This window comes from Phocoena phocoena, chromosome 16 (genome assembly GCF_963924675.1).
Source record: "Phocoena phocoena chromosome 16, mPhoPho1.1, whole genome shotgun sequence".
Classification (NCBI taxonomy): Eukaryota; Metazoa; Chordata; class Mammalia; order Artiodactyla; family Phocoenidae; genus Phocoena; species Phocoena phocoena.
Window position 1 is genome coordinate 41,354,468 of NC_089234.1, and position 18,628 is coordinate 41,373,095.

The 18,628-nt window shown below is 34.5% G+C and overlaps 1 protein-coding gene and 1 pseudogene across 8 annotated transcripts in view; both read right to left on the minus strand.

Moving 5' to 3' along the window:
- The window catches only part of PCDH15 (protocadherin related 15), a 714,536-nt gene that overhangs the window by 452,809 nt on the left and 243,099 nt on the right, over positions 1-18,628 (minus strand). For all 8 annotated transcript variants that reach the window (XM_065894178.1, XM_065894175.1, XM_065894174.1 and 5 more), the window contains one exon: positions 9,002-9,162. In XM_065894178.1, coding sequence (XP_065750250.1) covers positions 9,002-9,162 — 161 coding nt within the window. The remainder of the gene's footprint in view (positions 1-9,001; positions 9,163-18,628) is intronic.
- LOC136136412 (myeloid leukemia factor 1-like) lies at positions 4,021-5,060 on the minus strand (annotated as a pseudogene).

The following is an 18,628-nucleotide window of genomic DNA, read 5'->3' on the forward strand; positions in this document are numbered from 1 at the left end:
TCTACCAATAAGGTCATAACTGTGCTTTGAGACACTAAAACTGGAGAAGGTTGAATCGTGAAATATAGTAAGGAGAACTATTAGGAGATTTTTCCAAAGTCAAGTGAGAACTAAGAGGGGTTGTCCTGGAGTTATGCTGATGGATGCAAATGCAAGACATACTCTGGAGATAAAGGTACAAAACTTAGTAGTTAAATGGATATTGGCCTGGAAATAGAAGTCAAAGCTCTTTGTGCATTTACCAATTTAAAATCCAAAAGAAGAGATGTTAAGATATTCAGCATGTTCCATGCTCTTGGATTCTAAGAATTAATATAGTTAAAATGGCCACACTACCCAAAGCAATCTACAGGTTTATTGTGATCCCTATGAAATTACCCATGACATTTTTCACAGAACTGGAACAAACAATCCTAAAATTAATATGGAACCATAAATGACCCAGAATTGCCAAAGCAATTCTTAGGAAAAAGAACAAAGCAGGAGGCATAACCCACCCAGACTTCAGACAATATTACCAAGCTTCAATAATCAAAACAGCATGGTATTGACACAAAAACAGACATATGGATCAATGGAACAGAATAGAGAGACCAGAAATAAACCCACACACCTATGGACAATTAATCTTCAACAAAGAAGGCAAGAATATAAAATGGGGAAAAGAGTCTCTTTAGCAAGTGGTGTTGGAAAAGTTGGACAGCCACATGTAAATCAATGAAGGTAGAACACACCCTCACACCATACAGAAAAATAAACTGAAAATGGCTTAAAGACTTAAATATAAGACATGACACTATAAAACTCCTAGAAGAGAACATAGGCAAAACATTCTCTGACATAAGTTGTACCAATATTTTCTTAGGTCAGTCTCCCAAGGCAATAGAAATAAAAGCAAAAATAAACAGATGGGACCTAATCAAACTTGCAAGCTTCTGTAGGCAACCTACAGACTGTAGGCAACCTACAGACTGGGAGAAAATATTTGCAAATAACGTGACAGACAAGGGCTTAATTTCCAAAATATACAAACAAATCATACAACTCAACAACAAAAAAGCAAACAACTCAATTGAAAAATGGGCAGAAGACTAAATAGACATTTCTCCAAAGAAGACATCCAGATGGCCAACAGACACATAAAAAGATGCTCAGCATCACTAATTATTAGAGAAATGCAAACAAAAACTACAATGAGGTACCACCTCACACTGGTCAGAACAGGTATCATTAAAAAGTCTACAAATAATAAATGTTGGAGAGGGTGTGGAAAAAAGGGAACCCTCTTACACTGTTGATGGGAATGTAAATTGGTGCTGCCATTATGGAAAAGTGTATAGAGGGTTCCTCAAAAAACTAAAAATAGAGTTGCCATATGATTTAGCAATCCCACTCCTAGGCATATATCCAGACAAAACTATAATTCTAAAATATACATGCACCCCTATTTTCATAGCAGCACTATATACAATAGCCAAGACATGGAAACAACTTAAATGTCCATCGACAGATAAATGGATAAAGATGCTGTGTGTGTGTGTGTGTGTGTGTGTGTACACACACACACACACACACACACACACACACACACACACACTGGAATATTATTCAGCCATTAAAAAGAATGAAACAATGTCATTTGCAGCAACATGGATGGACCTAGAAATTATCATACTAAGTAAAGTAAGTCAGAAAGAGAAAGACAAATACCATATGATATCACTTACATGTGGAATCTAAAGTACAACAAAAATGAACATATCTATGAAACAGAAACAGACTCACAGACATAGAGAACAGACTTGTGGTTGCCAAGGGAGAGAGGGGTGGTGGAGGGAAGGATTGGGAGCTTGGGATTAGCAGATGCAAACTAGTATATAAAGGATGGATAAACAACGAGGCTTGACTGTATAGCACAGGGAACTATATTCAATATCCTGTGATAAACCAGAATGGAAAAGAACATGAAAAAGAATATATATATGTATAACTGAGTCACTTTGCTGTACAACAGAAATTAACACAACATTGTAAATCAACTATACTATACTTCCATAAATTTTCTTAAATGTTGGGATTGTTATGAACACAATTTTTCACTATTCAAATCTTTTAAAAGTTTGCCCAGAGTTTTGAGATAAGTATAACAGGACTGTGCCAGAATTATATTTTTTATGGCAATTTGAATTATTGATTTTATTGTGACCACTATTATCCTATGTCCAATAGTGAATAGAGAATATTGCTCATGAGGCCATAATTATAGACTTTAAATTAATAGACTTTAAAACAAAGAGTATAACAAAAGACAAATAAAGGCATTACATGATGATAAAGAGGTCAACTAAATAAGAAGATATAACATTTTTAAACATATATATACCTAAGAGTGCCTAAATATATAAAGCAAACATTAAAAGGCATAAATAGATAAATTAACACTAATACAACAATAGTAGAGGACTTTAATTCCCCACTTATATCAAATGGATACCATCCAGACAGAAATTCAAAAAGGAAACATTGACCTTAAATGACACATTGTATCACATGGACTAGATAGGTAGCAATAGAACATCCCATCCAAAGGAGCAGAATTACCTATTCTTTTAAAGTCCACATGGAACATTCCCCATAATAGATCACATGCTAGCCAAAAAACAAGTCTCAATAAATTTAATATTACTGAAATCATATTGAGGTATTTTCCCACAACAACTGTATGAAACTAGAAATCAATTACAGGAAGAAAACTGCAGAAAATACAAGCATGTGGAGACAACAACATGGTACTAAAATAAAAAGCAATAGGTCAAGAAAGAAATCAAAGAGGAAATTTAAAAAAATACCTTGAGAAGAATGAAAATATAAACACAACTTTCAAAAATCTATAGAACACAATAAAAACAGTTCTAAGAGGGAAATTTATATTGATACAGAAAAATATCAAATAAACAACCTAGTTTTACACCTAAAGGAATTAGAAAAAGAACAAAGCCCAAAATTATTAGACGAAAGGAAATGATAAAGATCAGAGTGGAAATAAATGAAATAGAGACTAAAGGGCAATAGAAAGAATAATGAAACTAAGAGCTGTTTCTTTAAAAGAAAACCAAAATTAATCTTTAGCCAGACTCATCAAGAGAAAAAGAGAGAGGGCCCAAATAAAGTAAATTAGAAATGAAAGAGGAGAATTTACAACTAATATCATAGAAATACAAACAATGATAAGAGACTACTATAGATAAGTTTAGGTCAAAAACTGGACAAAGTAGAAGATATAAACAAATTAGAAACATATAATCTTCCAAGACTGAATATGGAAGAAATAGAAAATATGAACAGACAAATTACTAGTGATGAAATTAAACCAATAGTCAATAAACTCCCAACAAACAAAAGTATAGAACCAGAAAGCTTCACAAAGGAATTCTACCAAACATTTAAAGAGTTAATACCTATCCTTCTCAAACTATTCCAAGACAAAATACAAATGAAAGGAATGCTTCCAAACTCATTCTATGAGGCCAGCATTACCTTGATATCAAAACCAGACAAAGACATTACAAAAAGAGAAAATTAGAGGCCAATATTCCTGATGAACATAGATGCAAAAATTCTTAACAAAATATTAGCAAACTGAATTCAACAATACATTAAAAGGTTCATACATCATGATCAAGTGGGATTTATTCCAGGGATGCAAGGATGGTTCAATATTTGCAAATCAATCCAAATTAAACACCATATTACTAAATGAAGGATAAAAATCATATGATCATCTCAATAGATACAAAAAAAGGATTTGACAAAATTCAACATCCATTCATGATAAAAAAAAGACTCTCAACAAAGTTGGTAGATTGGTACTATAGCTCAACACAATGGCCAATTTTTTTTTTTTTTGCTAAGAACGTAGTATTGATTTAACAACAAGCGATTGGTCTTACATGTATTACTATGCACCATTACTTTCTCTGTTCAAACAACCAAAACTAAACAAATCAAATGCAATGCTATTTATTTTTTGTTGATTTTCACAGGTGATCCTTTGATGTTGAGTTTGTCCACAGAAACATTTGATCTTCTCCCACGTTCAATGGCTGGACTTAGATGAAATTTCTTCCTTCTTTTAAGTTCTTGGGATCCTGAATTCTCATGACCAATGCTTCACATCCTAGAGTTTTCTAGATTGTACCACTGTCCCCTTGGTTGGTACTTCAGAATCTCATTTTGCCACTCATTATCAAAAGCATGAGCATCACTTTCATTCATATTGATGAACTCTTGATTGACCTCTTTATCTCCAGTCTTGCTGTTCTTTGAGTTTTTCTTTTTTTTTTTTTTTTTTTTGCGGTACGCTGGCCTCTCACTGTTGTGGCCTCTCCCGTTGCAGAGCACAGGCTCCGGACGCGCAGGCTCAGCGGCCGTGGCTCACGGGCCCAGCCGCTCCGCGGCATGTGGGATCTTCCCAGACCAGGGCACGAACCCGTGTCCCCTGCATCGGCAGGCAGACTCTCAACCACTGCGTCACCAGGGAAGCCCTATTCTTTGACTTTTTAATGACATGAGTTTGGTCATGAAGGTGATGACCAACAGCCATTTTTTCTAGTCCACTCTCAAGAATCTCTCAGTGCCCTCCTACTTTCTTTTATTCCTCCTGGAGCCCTGCGAGTTTTACTTGAGGTCTGGAAAATCTTTGGTTGTTCATCTCCTACTTTGGAATAAGTCATAACTGAGGAAGAACTAAACAAATGTCCATTTGGATCCATTGAAAAGTGACCAAAGTTTCTTTGTAATTCCTGCATACTGTTTCGTATATTTAACATTATTTGGTCCATTGACTGAAGAGGGTTGACATCTGTACAAGTCAAGGAGTTTTCTCCATCCTCATGTCCCGAACGGTTACAAGCTCTTCCTCTACCAACAGAGATGCTGAACATGTCTCTTCCAAAAGGTTCAGAAAAATTTCTCATCATCTGTCGCATACTTTCTCAGTGTGCCATAAAAGAATCAGAGAAGGGATCATCCTCAAAGCTGCTGCTCAGCATCCCGAACATCCTGGCTCTGTCTCAGGTGGCGACATTCACGGACAGACTGGGAAACGATGCAACTTGCGGCGGCCGCATCCTGAGCCAGCCTGTTCAATTATGGCCATTTATGACAAACTCACAGCTAACATCATACCCAATGGTGAAAAGCTGAAAGCTTTTCCTCTAAGATCAAGAATAAGACAAGGATGCTACTCTCACCACTTTTGTTCAACATAGTATTGGAAGTCCTAGTGCCAGCAATTAGATGAGATAAAGTAAATAAAAGATATCCAAATTGGAAGGGAAGAAGTAAAACTGTCACTATTTGCAGATGACATAATACTATATGTAGAAAACACTAAAGACTTCACAAAAAAATTACTATAACTAATAAATAAATTCAGTACAGTTTCAGGATACAACAAATTTAATATACAGAACTCTGTTGCATTTCTATACATTAATAATGAACTATCAGAAAGAGAAATCAAGTAAACGATCCTACTTACAACTGCATTAAACAGAATAAATACCTAGGAATAAATTTAACCAAGGAGATAAAAGATCTGTACTCTGAGAACTCTAAGATGTTGATGAAAGAAATGGAAGATGACACAAATAAAAGGAAAGATATACCTTTTTTGTGGACTGGAATAATTAATATTGTTAAAATGCCCATACTATCTAAAGCAATCTACAGATTCGATACAATCCCTATCAAAATCATCATGGCATTTTTCACAGAACTAAAACAAATAATCTAAAAATGTGAAAAGGGGATGATATCAGAATAAAATGAATACACTTAACTTTGGGGGAAAAATCACTCCTCTGTTTTATTTTGTTTCATTTTTCTCATGTTACTATAGACATGTGCTAAATTTTAAAGACTGGCCCTTTACCTATATATTTATCTCTAAATCTACTGCACAGTTTATGAAAGAAAATACTGAATTAGCAAAACTTTGTTTCCTTTCAGCTCTAACATTCAATAATTCTGTAAAGCATCTGTACTCAGCTAACTTTAAATGATACTATATTCAAAATACGTGCTCTATCTAGTTAATCTTGCCTTGATCTTACATTTGGTATTACTATCTGGCTTTTCCTCTCTTCTTCCTGATTTCTCTGTCAGTGAGGGTTCCACCATCTTAATTTTGTAACAGAAACCATTTAATCTCACACTTTGAATTTCTGGATTGAGGGCATTCTTAAATAACATCATTATTTTTTACCCTGAACTGAAAGCATTTTCCTCATCAACCTTTCTCAACTAATGCTGACAGGAAAGAAAATAAAGGCATAACATCTTATTATTTATCTGTCACTCCTTCATGGTCACAAATTCTATTTGGAAAAAAAAAAAGCTGCAAAGTGCCCCTACTCATAGAAGGCCCAGCCCAAGTCCTGTGTCTATTTTAATTCTGGTTTTGTAAGTCCCATCACCCTGTAAGAGTACTTGTACAAAATGGCAATGTTAGATCTTTGTCATGACGTTCTTTAACTATACAGGCTTGAATTCACTTAGATAAATAATTGTATATTTATCTAGATAATTATATATAATTATAAATAAATTATCTAAATAATTAGATAAATGTTTAGAACACCTTTTATTTACTATTTTGTCATTATTTCAATAAGGTGATTTGCCAATTGGTAAATACATTGCAAATATGTAAGCATATTTTTGTTTTCTTTTGTTTTGTTTTTCTTTACAGATTTCCCTCTGCCATATTCATTTAACATTTAATATTCTTTAGGTGTCCTATTCTCCAGCATCTTTAGCTAATTTCAGGTAGGTGTCCAATGACAACACTTTAATTTGTAAAACATCTTTTCAAGTTTAACTTAACCATAGCATTTCTAATCCAAAAGAACATTTTAAATCGAAAGGAAATTATTTTTGATTATTGTGTTAAAAAACAAGCCTGGATGGTTCTTTAAATGATACGTGTGCCCATTTTTGTAATTATTTCTTTCAGGTCAAATCAATTTTTAAGTGTATTCCCATGATACTATTTCAGTTTGCCCAATGTCCAATAAATGCTGCCCTTATCAGAAATTAAAAAACAATACCAAGGAAACAGATAAGTATCTTAAAAAGTGAAGGTGATTTTGGGTAAGTAATTAAAATTAAAACAATGTTGTAGGTTGGAGACACGGAATGCATTTTATGAATACTGAAGGTTATCTTTTCCTTTGACTCATAAATCAGACCTAGAACTTATGCTTTTTAACATCAAATTGAGAAAAAAAAACTGATTCCAAAAAGAAAGCAATTTACCAGTAAACAAGTAAATTATCATAATCATAGGTGATTTTAAAAAAGGAAACAAAATATAAAATGACAGTGGCCTAAAATAGATAAATATTCTATAATTCTCCAAACATGTTACATTATAAAATTCATATGACTTGGATATGAGTATTCCTACTTAAAGCCAGTAAAGGATGCCTTGTGGGGAGTGGAAAAAACAAGTAAAGGGGGGTCAACCATACGATGATGGATGATAACTAGACTTGTGGTGGTGATCACTCTGTAGTGTAAACAGATTTTGAACTATAATGCTGTACACCTGAAACCAGGTGTAATATAATATAGTATAATGTAATTTAAAAAAAGGATACCTGTGAGTAACACAGCTTAGGGAGACTCTTGCACCTTGCCAGTTTGTGCCGTTATCCAAATTGCTTTCATAAAAGCAAGACTTATTATAAGATAAATTAAGATAAGGCAAGATAAATTCTAAGATAACAACTGTCCTTATTCCGTTTTACACCTTCTTAACCACCCAGACAAAACTGTAAATTGTGGGGTGTGAAAAATGTTGCCATGATGAAACGACATAGTGAGTGAGGGCAATGATGGAGATGGGAACAGCATCAAGGATGACTTTTCCCCCCTCGGTTGAGCCAACAGACTCATTCCTGTTCTCCACTGATATCCTCCTCTCACATCTGTCCCCACTGCTCAGTCAGCTGAATTATGGGCCTCCCCAAGTGTACAGGGCAGCCCATGCTGGTGGGAGAGTCCTATTACTGCCCACCTCAACACAAAGCTCTTAAAGACTCTGAATTTTAGATATGAAATAGATTAGGGATCATCTACTTCACACATATTTAAAGTGAATCATAAATCCCAAACACTGTGGTGATATGATTCAGGTTCACTAGGTTGAATATCTGACATTTCGATTTTATAAAGTGGAAATTTGGGAGTAGGCATGTTTAGATGTACTTCTCAAGTTTTCCCAAGGTCCTGTACAATTACTGGTTATAACACCCACACACATACATACACACACTTTTCTCTGCACTCAAGACTAGAATGCAAATAAATGAGACTAAAGTTACATTACAGAGCTACTTAAATCTACTCAAGTTTTTTAACATTTTCAGAAAGAAGACATTTAACTTTGGTTATTTAGGTATTATTAATACCTAAATACTTAGGTTATACTACCTGAGAGCGACTGGACTGGGACACTGCCAGGAAACTTCTGCTCACCTTAATTTTTTTCAGCTCTATAAGCACATTGCCATTCATCTCTCAATGAACACTTACTGCTTGAAGAGCACCCTCCTGTTAGTAGTTCAACTAAAGTTTCTGTCCTCAAGCCAACATGTAGCTGTACTCTCAAATTCTGCCATGAATTGGGCTGTGCGTATCCTGCTTTTCCAAGGTTACCACCCCTTTATTCTGAGCACTCTGTTCTCTCCTTATTCAGAAGTCTGACAAGCTTCCAGGATGTCAGAAGAGGAATACAATGGTTCTCTCAGACACAGATGGTTCCTCTTTCTTTCTTATTCTTCTTTCAAGGAGTTAAAAAAAAATGTTTTTGTTGATGAACACAGAAAATAAACTCAAATTACATAACAAAAATTTGATATATCAACAAATACATGCAGATATTTAAATGATGATAAAGTTGTAACAGAGGGACAAAGAAAAAAAATGTACTAACATCTCTATCCAGAACTCTGCCCGTGCTGTTCAGGAAAAGCATTTGTTTAACAGGATCCAGCAATACCCAGTAATCCACGTTGTCCTTTAAAGAGAGTTCTATGGTTGGCTCTGGTCCTCCAGCAGTCCCTTTGATCAGCATGTTATCCACCAGAACAGTACCTGCAAACCAAAGAGAATTACTTGAAAATATATTCTACCTGTATGCATTCTTTAACAAAGATCATATGCTTAAACCCCAGCTGACTTGCAAATCTGTCTCAAACCAAAGATATTCAACTTCATATCTGTCATGATATAGAAAATGTCCTGCTTCAAAAAGGCAAAAATACCTTTATAATGCTATTTATAAATGATATTTTTGGGAGGTGAGGTGGGAGACAGATTCAAACACTTGGTGAGTCTCATCATCTATTTCTTGCATCCTTTTAACAGCATGAATCTGTTCCCCGCCCTGTCCATCACTTCTCACAGGAGTTATCACTGAATTTTATCCTGAACAAAAGAAAAGCCTATAATAACAGAGGCTGATACTTCAATTCACTCAGTAAGACTTCTGATATGAAAAGAGATATCCTGAAAATAAGAGAAAGGAAGAGATAAAGAAATAGCAGAGACTCCCATGGTGAGAACTGCTTCTTTATCTTTTATCTTAGAGCAAATCCATAAACCATAAATCTTAATGTGAAAGACAAAACTAGTGTTCAGATACACAATAGAAGCCATTCTTCCCTAAGACACGTCTGGGGTACTCAACTAGAACAACATACTATTTTAATGTGACATTTCATTGTTTGCTTTCTTATTATTCTTTCCGTGGGCTGAATTGTAGACACTTGTTGAGTAGGAGCTGAAGCAAGAGATCTCTAATCTCTCCAACTCTGTTAAAGATTCCATCTATTTTAAAAATTGAATGCAAACAGCACTGATGCAATTCAAATCCCCTCTTTTTTCCCATGCTGAAATGATCCCTTTGACAAACAATAATGTACTATAGCTTACAGCAATCATTTTCAGCTGATCCATTTTACTAAACTTATGGTATAAAGAAGAGATGTGGTCATGCAAATAAAATGTACCCTCCTAAGGACATTAGAATAAATGTCACATATCTAGAAAATTCATTGCCTTAGGATAGCATACAAGAATATATAATCTATAAATATGAATCTAGCTTGAAGAATAATAATGTAATATGTATTGCTGCATTTTCATAAGGCACAAAATTGGCTTCAATGTTGTATCATTGCACAATTACAAATAAAAGGGAGGTCTCTGGAAGATTTTTCTCAGCAAGTTAATAACAATAATAGTAATAATAATAATCTATAATAATTCTTTATCATGTTATTACTAATAAGCTTTATCTCACTAGGGAATGTTGAAATGAACCATTCTTTTATAACAATATATCTAAATAATGTTTAAATATACACTCACACACATACTTTTCTAAATGGCAGATTATTTACTTCTACTTTTTCACTTACTAGTACACATATATGTAAATATATGAGTGAAACTGACCCTGCTATTTTTTTACTCAACTAGCAAATATATAATCTACAGATATTACATCCAAAAGTACAGATCAGACAATGATGGCATTTTCTGGTCTACAAATATGTTCTAGGCCTGAGTATACACTCTTACAAATACTTCATACAACTAACCTTTGAAAAATTATTTGGCCTGTGTTTTCAATATGTAATTAAGAAATTAAAGGGGATTATATTTTCTGATTAAGAAAAAAATAAAGTATAATAAGTAGGTCAACTAACATTTATGCCTTGACTCATAATGCATAACAGCAGTAATAGCAGGTCTTTCTCTAGTGTACATACACTCTATGGAGGTTCATGAAGGGAAGGCATAATAAACAATGGTTGAAATCAGGAAAAAGGAATTCACTTAGTTTGACACTCATGTCATAGAAGTGAAGAGAGCTGGCCCTGGAACTGACATTTAGAATCTAATCCTGGATCCACCATTTAAGAGCCATGTGAAAGTGGACAGATTACATAACTACTCACCTTCAATTTCTCTCTTCTACAAAATCAAAAATCAATACCACAATGGAAGAGGTATTTTTTATTATAGCACCATATGTATGCACTTGAAAAAAAAACTTGTATTCTTGTATCGAAAGCACTAACAAAAGCTGAAACAGTCACAATCAAAATACTAGCACAGTTAAGTATTTAATGATATTTTCTTCAAGCATCATAGTCAATATTTACAGCCTTAAATATTGGGGTTTATGCTTCTTCCTTCAAGAAGTAGGTATTGAGGGTCATTTGCTTCTAAATGCAGATTTTTTTCAATGAAATTGAAAATTCGATCCAGCATTTAGCTTTCTTCATTAATCTATTGTTTTAAACGCAGAAAAAAATTTCACACCTCCTTCATCTGTACCCACAGCTTCTCCATATTAACATATTATCAATCATAACCACTAATGTAAACTCTACTTGCATTAAATAAAGTTGCTGCAGATCTTCAGCTTTTTTCTTAAGATCTGCTTACATAGTTATTTATTTTTAACTGTGATAAAAATGTGCCCAGAATATGTTAAAACATAAATATACTGTAAAATACCATATGAATCAATAAAATCCCTTCCTTATACCAACTCCATTCCCCTATTTACCAATGTGTATAAGATAATTTGCATCAAAGAAGAGCTGTTGGGTTGATCTGATGACTAAATGAGATAATGCATGTGAAGTACTGATTGCAGTCCCTGGTATAGAATAAGCAATTGACAAATGTGAATTATGTTTATTGTTGTTAATGTTATTAATTATATTATATATATTTATATTATATATTAATTATAGTACATTAACTCCATTTTGGAAGCAAAAGCATTTGAAACTAAAGCAAAATGACTTACTTTATGTCCCAGAAGTTTTTACAAACCAAGTCTACTCTTCATGTCACAAAGCTAAGGCATGTGTGGCAAGCCATCTGAAGAATTCATAGGGGCCCAAAGGATTTGAATGCAAAGTAATCTCTCTGGGAAGTTAGAAGGTAGGGAGAGAATGCTCACTATCGGTAAACTTGTAAAGATAATTCTTTGTCTCTGGTGATGGCAATCCATCCAAGGATTGATAGGCAATCCCTGCTATCACTAGGGAGTGACCCACTCTTTCCACTTTCTAACTTCACACAATTTTGATTTTGTTCATAGAAACTAAAATTAGATTTGATGGCAAGAAAAGGATCTTATTCAACAAATTCATAGTAGTAGTGATCTTTAGCTTGAACACTTTTTACTCATCCCCAGCACACATTTGGTTCTATTAGGGACTACACACACACACACACACACACACACACACGTTTATTATAGGAACTAAATCATAACTGGATATTTAATATTTTCCTGAAAATTGTATTTGCTTCTTTAAATAGGCAGTTATAACACAAGTGGGTTACTTTCTAAAAATGCTATGGAGGTGGCAGTGAGGAGAGGGGTCCATTGCCTTTCTAATTAACCTAATTCAATGACTCTGAAAGAGTAAGTTCTACAGGGAAAGAGTAACTGACTGTTTGGGTTCATTCCAAACATTAAAATAAGAAAATCACTCTGTGCACAGAACACACTACTTGCTAGAAAACAATTAATTATGCAAAGGTGTATAACCAATATGAATTGCATAAAATCTCTCCCAACAATCTTTCCCCGGTTTAAGTCAACTAGAAGAATGTTCAGCTACATCATATAGGCAGAAGCATCCATTGCATTTTCTTGTATATTACTCCTTGCAAATGAAACCATAAACAAAGCTCCCAAATGTACATTATTTGATTAAAACAAAGTTTTTTAAAAAGTGAAATTACAGCTAATATATAGTTTTTCAGTGAGGTTAAACAGTAAGCATAGCCATTATGTAGTTGTTTATTGAGTAAAATCTAGATTCCAAGATTATCAGGCTAAGTAAAACTCTTCTTATGCTCAAATCCTCATCTTTGTTGAAACTTTGCCGCACTTTTCTTGATTTTTCACACTTCTTGGTTTACAATTATATAAACTACACATTTTAGCTAAGCCTATGTTCATATCATATCTAGATAACTACTTGGTAAAAGGGAAGGAAATATATGTGTATCCAGCAACTTCATAAAGAAAATAGCAATATTAATTGGGCTGTGTTTGAATGCTGGGGATATATTAGCCACATACAATATTTGCTAAAGATGGAAAATGATACCAATCAAGTCAATAGTGATGAAACTAAAACTTACAAAAACTAAAAGCATACTTCTTTGCAAAACTATGTTAGTCTTTAAAATTTATATTTTATTTACTTCAAAAGAACAAACCATTACAAAATGGCCAGCTTTGTTCGAGTGTACTTCACTCACATTACTTAAGTAACAATACCTTTTATTTACTTATATTTTACTTCATGATGCATAACAGGTGATATATCAAGTATGGCATAGGCATACAAGTATAAAACTTTAAGAATAAAGGGATTTTTTTTCCCTTCTAGTCTTAAGTTTTTCCTTAGAAATTAATATAAATATCTTGACATTTAGACAATTGGTAGTATCTCTATGCTGTTGTAAATAAAATCTTAAGTAAATGTATGTATGTTATGCATTTTGATGTAGAAGGCATGTTCATTTGCTCAACTAAAAATAAGATCACAGAATTTTAGTATTAGAAAAGAACCTACCATCTCATATATATATCATATATATATATGGAAAATGAAGCCAAACCTCTGGTATCTCCAAATTTCCCTACCCCGAGCATTGAAATAACCAAGGTGGCATAGCTAATAAAACCATATCCAAGACCAAATCCCAGGTTTACTAATTCACAGTTTAGATATCCTTTCCCTATATCTTGTGTTTACCTTGGAAATACACAAACTTTTTAATTTAAATATGAAATTATGGGGACTTCCCTGGTGGTCCAGTGGTAATGCAGGGGACGTGGGTTCGATCCCTGGTCAGGGAACTAAGATCCCACATGGCGTGGGGCAACTAAGCCCACACACTACAACTACTGAGCTCATGTGCCTCAACTAGAGAGACTGCGTGCCACAAACTACAGAGCCCAAATGCTCTGGAACCCACATCCTACAACTAGAGAGCCCACGAACCCTGGAGCCTGTGTGCCACAACTAGAGAGAAGCCCACGCACTGCAACAAAGAGCCTACACACCGTAATGAAAGATCCTGCACACTTCAACAAAGATCCTGCGTGCCACAACTAAGACCCAATGCAGCCAAAAATAAAATAAATAATAAATAAATCTTTAAAAAAATGTGAAATTACAAAAACCTTGTTAGTTTTGTTTTGAGTTCATGGGAAACTCACACAAAAATCCAGTTGATGTATAAATTCATTATTTGGATTGTTGTGCCCTACAATTTTCTGACAACATTTAAAGGGTTAAAATGGAAACAATTCTAAAGATACAGGGAGAATAGTACCATGTAATTATCAACTACCTGACCTTAGAACTAATTTTCCTAAATTATAGCCATAAGAATAGATACAGTCTCTGACCTTATAGCTAACAACTCATAAAAGAGAATAGATAGTTGACATTAAGGATAACCCAATAAAACTTCAGGTCAGACTTGGAGTATCAGTTTAAGAAATGAACATACTAACCTAGAATCCCTTGGGACAAATATTGTACCTTCTTTCCACTGTGGCAGAGGGAAGAATACTGAAGAAAGAAGCTGGATCCTGAGCTTACAGAAGCTAAAATGGTTCCATGGTAGACAGACTCTTAAGGTACCCCCTATATGCCTGCCTCCTGGTTTTATGTGATTCCCTTCCCCTGAGTATGGGTGGGACCTATGACTTGCTTATAATCAAAATAATATGACAAAGGTAATGGGAAGTTATATTTATGTGTACATTATGTGGTTATGTTACATGAGATTCTAGTGACTATCTTGTTGAAGCTCTTTCTCTCTCTTTCCCTTGCTGGATTTGACAAAACAATTAGCCATGTTGGGAGGCTCACACGGCAAGGAACCAAGGCAGCCTTTAAGAGCTGAGGGTAGTCAGATGACAGGCAGTCAGATACAGAAGACTTCAGTCCTACAACCACAAGGAAGGTGATTTTGCCAAGCCCGAGTTACCTTGAAAGCAGATGCTTCCCTAGTCAAGTCTGAGCTGAGACTGTAGCCTTGACAACACCTTGATTATAGTCTTGTTGACACCATAAGAGAACCTGGTTACACTACGCCTGGACTCCAGGCCCAAAGTAATTGTGAAATGATAAATGTGTGTTGTAAACTACTGTTTATTTCAATGTTGTTATGCAGCATTAGACAGCTAAGACAGCCCTAAAGCCAAAAGATCTATGTTCAAAATTTTGGCTCCACTACTTACTAAATCTGTGATCTTAGGCAAGTTCCCAGGTTCTTGTAATCAGCAATATGCATTGTTATGAAAAATAAAGTAATGGATGTAAGTAAAAGCACATAGTTAATACATAATACTTTTCATCTCACTGTCACTGGGATGGGAGTTTGTATAGATTAAAGCATATAAAGGTGTTATTCATACTATTTCATTAAATTTGGAACACTAGCCACACATTTTAAAATATAACATCACTTTTTTAACTAAGATAGAAGAAGCATACATGAAACCCAACAGAAAAAGAGAAGACTGTGCATATGCATAACAGAAAATAAAAGTGGGAGGGGCAACAGTTTATTTACAGTTATCACTGAGAATTTGTCATGAAGCAAAGTCCATTTCTTCCTGGTGTAAATAAAAGTGAACAAGCTAGCAAGTAAGGGAGGTCATATTACTGAGGTCAAAATGCTTATCAGCATTTACTTACTCTATCAGCTGGGCTAAATGATAAAATATAAACGCTAAGTGAATTATACTATATCCAATTCACAGGCATATGAAAATGATGAAGGTTCAGACTCTCAGAATACTGCAAGACTTTATTTTCAGACCATCAAACTGATGCAATTGAAATAAAGAAACAGACCATACCATACATTTTTTTAAAAATATAATGATTATAGAATGGCAGTTAAAAAATTGAGCCAGATCCTCTATTTCCTCCCACTGGCAGCTGCTGTTCTCTCCACCTTAAGAAATCTTTTCTCTCGATTTAAACAAATCCCTATACAACCTTATTGAGTGATCCCATAAAGATCCCCTGCTCTCAAAGCTGATGAAAAATGACGTTCATCTAATGAAAGCACATTCAAGACCGAATGTCTGTTATATGACATTGCTATGTTAGTAAATGAAGAATTTTTGCTTCATAGCACAACTCCTCAAAAGAGTAGCTCATACTCCCTCTGCCACACCTCAACTTACATGTTTTTGAAAATATTCCAGTGAGGCTTTCAACCAGATGTCTCACCAGAAAAGTTTTTGTCTAGTTCTTATTAAGAGCCTCCACGTTCTTAAATTCGGTAGTTGGTTCTCAATCTTCAACTTTATCACCAACATTTCACATGGTTAATCACCCTCTCCTTCATATACCTCTTCTCTCTTACCTTTCAGAATACCATATTTTTCTGACTTAGTTCACATCACTGTTTGCTCCCTCATGGTCTCCCCTGCTTATTCATACTTGTCTCCATGACTTTATTCTTTGTATATATTCTGCATTTTTTTTCTTTTTTGATTGTCTCATCCAGGCTTATATATACTCTTGACTCATGACTCCCAAATATAAATCTCCAGTCCAGATCTCTTTTTCCTCTTTTCTGGACCAAAAACACACATCTTAACTGCCTCCTCCACATCTCCACTCATATGTCGAATAAGCAAATCAAATTGAGATCTCATCATAATGAGCTTTGGATCTTCCCACACACATCTATGCCTATTCCTCATGGTGTCTTTCTCACATCAGAAAAAGGAAACTCCTTCTTTGCAATTTTTCCAGGAAGAAATTTTATTAGTCATTGTTGACTCACTGTCTCTCATGTCCCATACCCAGTTTCTGAGAAAATACTATTATATACAGAATATAACCAGATTTGACCTTTTTGCTTTACTACCTTTATTGCTATCAACTTGGTCTGTGTCAACATTATCTCTTGACCAGAGTACAGCAATAATGTCCCAAATGATCTTTCTGTTTCAGACCTTGCTCTGTCACAGTCCATTTTCAACACAATAGCCAGAGTTACCCTTCTAAAATATGTCAGCTTACAACTTTCTAGTGGCTCCCAATCTCCCTGAAAATAAAAGCCGATTTCTTATATTATTCTAAAATGCCTGCTTTGATTCTGTTCTTTTAGCCACTAGCCTACAAACTATTTCTCCAACAGACTAAACACACTCCAACTTAGTACATTTGCCTTATGTCCTCTACCTAGGATCTCCCTCCCCAGAAAGACACAAAATCTGCTTTTACTACCTTCTGCTTTGTACTCTAATATCGCTTTTTCAATGAAGCCTTCTCTAATCACTCTATTTAATGACCTGACATACCATATACAACATATCATTTATATTTTCCTATTCCCTCCAGCAAGCATCTCCCCACTCCAGATTAACTCCTGCATGATCCATTAGGAATTGTAGTTCTCTTAAGTAATGGATTTATTTTAACCTTATAGATAATTTGAAATTTGTGGCTGGAAATAGTTCCTTTTTTTTTTTTCCACTAGCTATCAGAAAGCTTAGATTTAAAAGCATACCTCATCACTAACCGGTGAATATATTATTGTGACATGCATTTTTTTAGCCTCAGGTATTTTATCCCCATCTTTATTTTCTTCTTTTATCTCCATTCTCATTCATAATATTATATAATATTTTATACATTTAAAAAGTATCCAGAAGAACAACTGTGATATAAATATATGAAAACAATTAGACAAATGCATTGTTTCCTTTTCTTTTGTTGTTTTTCTTGGGGCTATGGCCCCAGATATGTTATTAGCCTTTTCAGAAAGCAAAATTATAATAAGTACAAAGCAATTAAAAGATCTTCTCAAATACCGTTATATGCCAAAGTCATCTTATTTTTTCACCTGCTCTAAGAATTAGTATTTAGTACAGCAAGATATATCTTGTATCTGTTCAGAGGTCTCTGTTAGAAATGTCCTTGCACTATGGGCTCCATGTGTACAAAGAAACAGTTACTAAAACTTATCATCTCTTTCTGTGACCCAACAATTTTATTCCTAGGTTCAGACGGAAGAGAAGTTCATGTATATCAGAGGGTATGTGTGTATGTGTGTGTATGGAACAAAGAGAGAGCCAAACATGGAGGAAAAACAACTTATCTCTGAGGTTTGTGGAAAATGAACGTGCACATACTCACATATTTATGTGCACTGATAGCGTTTTCTGTTTGGAACATAAAATTTAGCAATAGAATAAATTTAACATTGAGTAATATTTCTCTCCCATGTCTTTATAGTTGACCGTAGTTGACCAGGAGCAGCCATTTTAAACAGTTTGGTCCGATATTCATAGACTCATCTGGGCATCTACCATAGTGTTAGCAATCAGAGAGCTCTGTCCTAGAATTGTGAACTTTAGTTCCAGAAAGAAAGGTCTGTTCTTTTTCATGTGGCTGCAGTTTAAATATAAAGCTCAGGTTTCCTCCTTTTGAAGAAACTTACTTTAAAGGAAAGGAAACAAAACCTGATATGC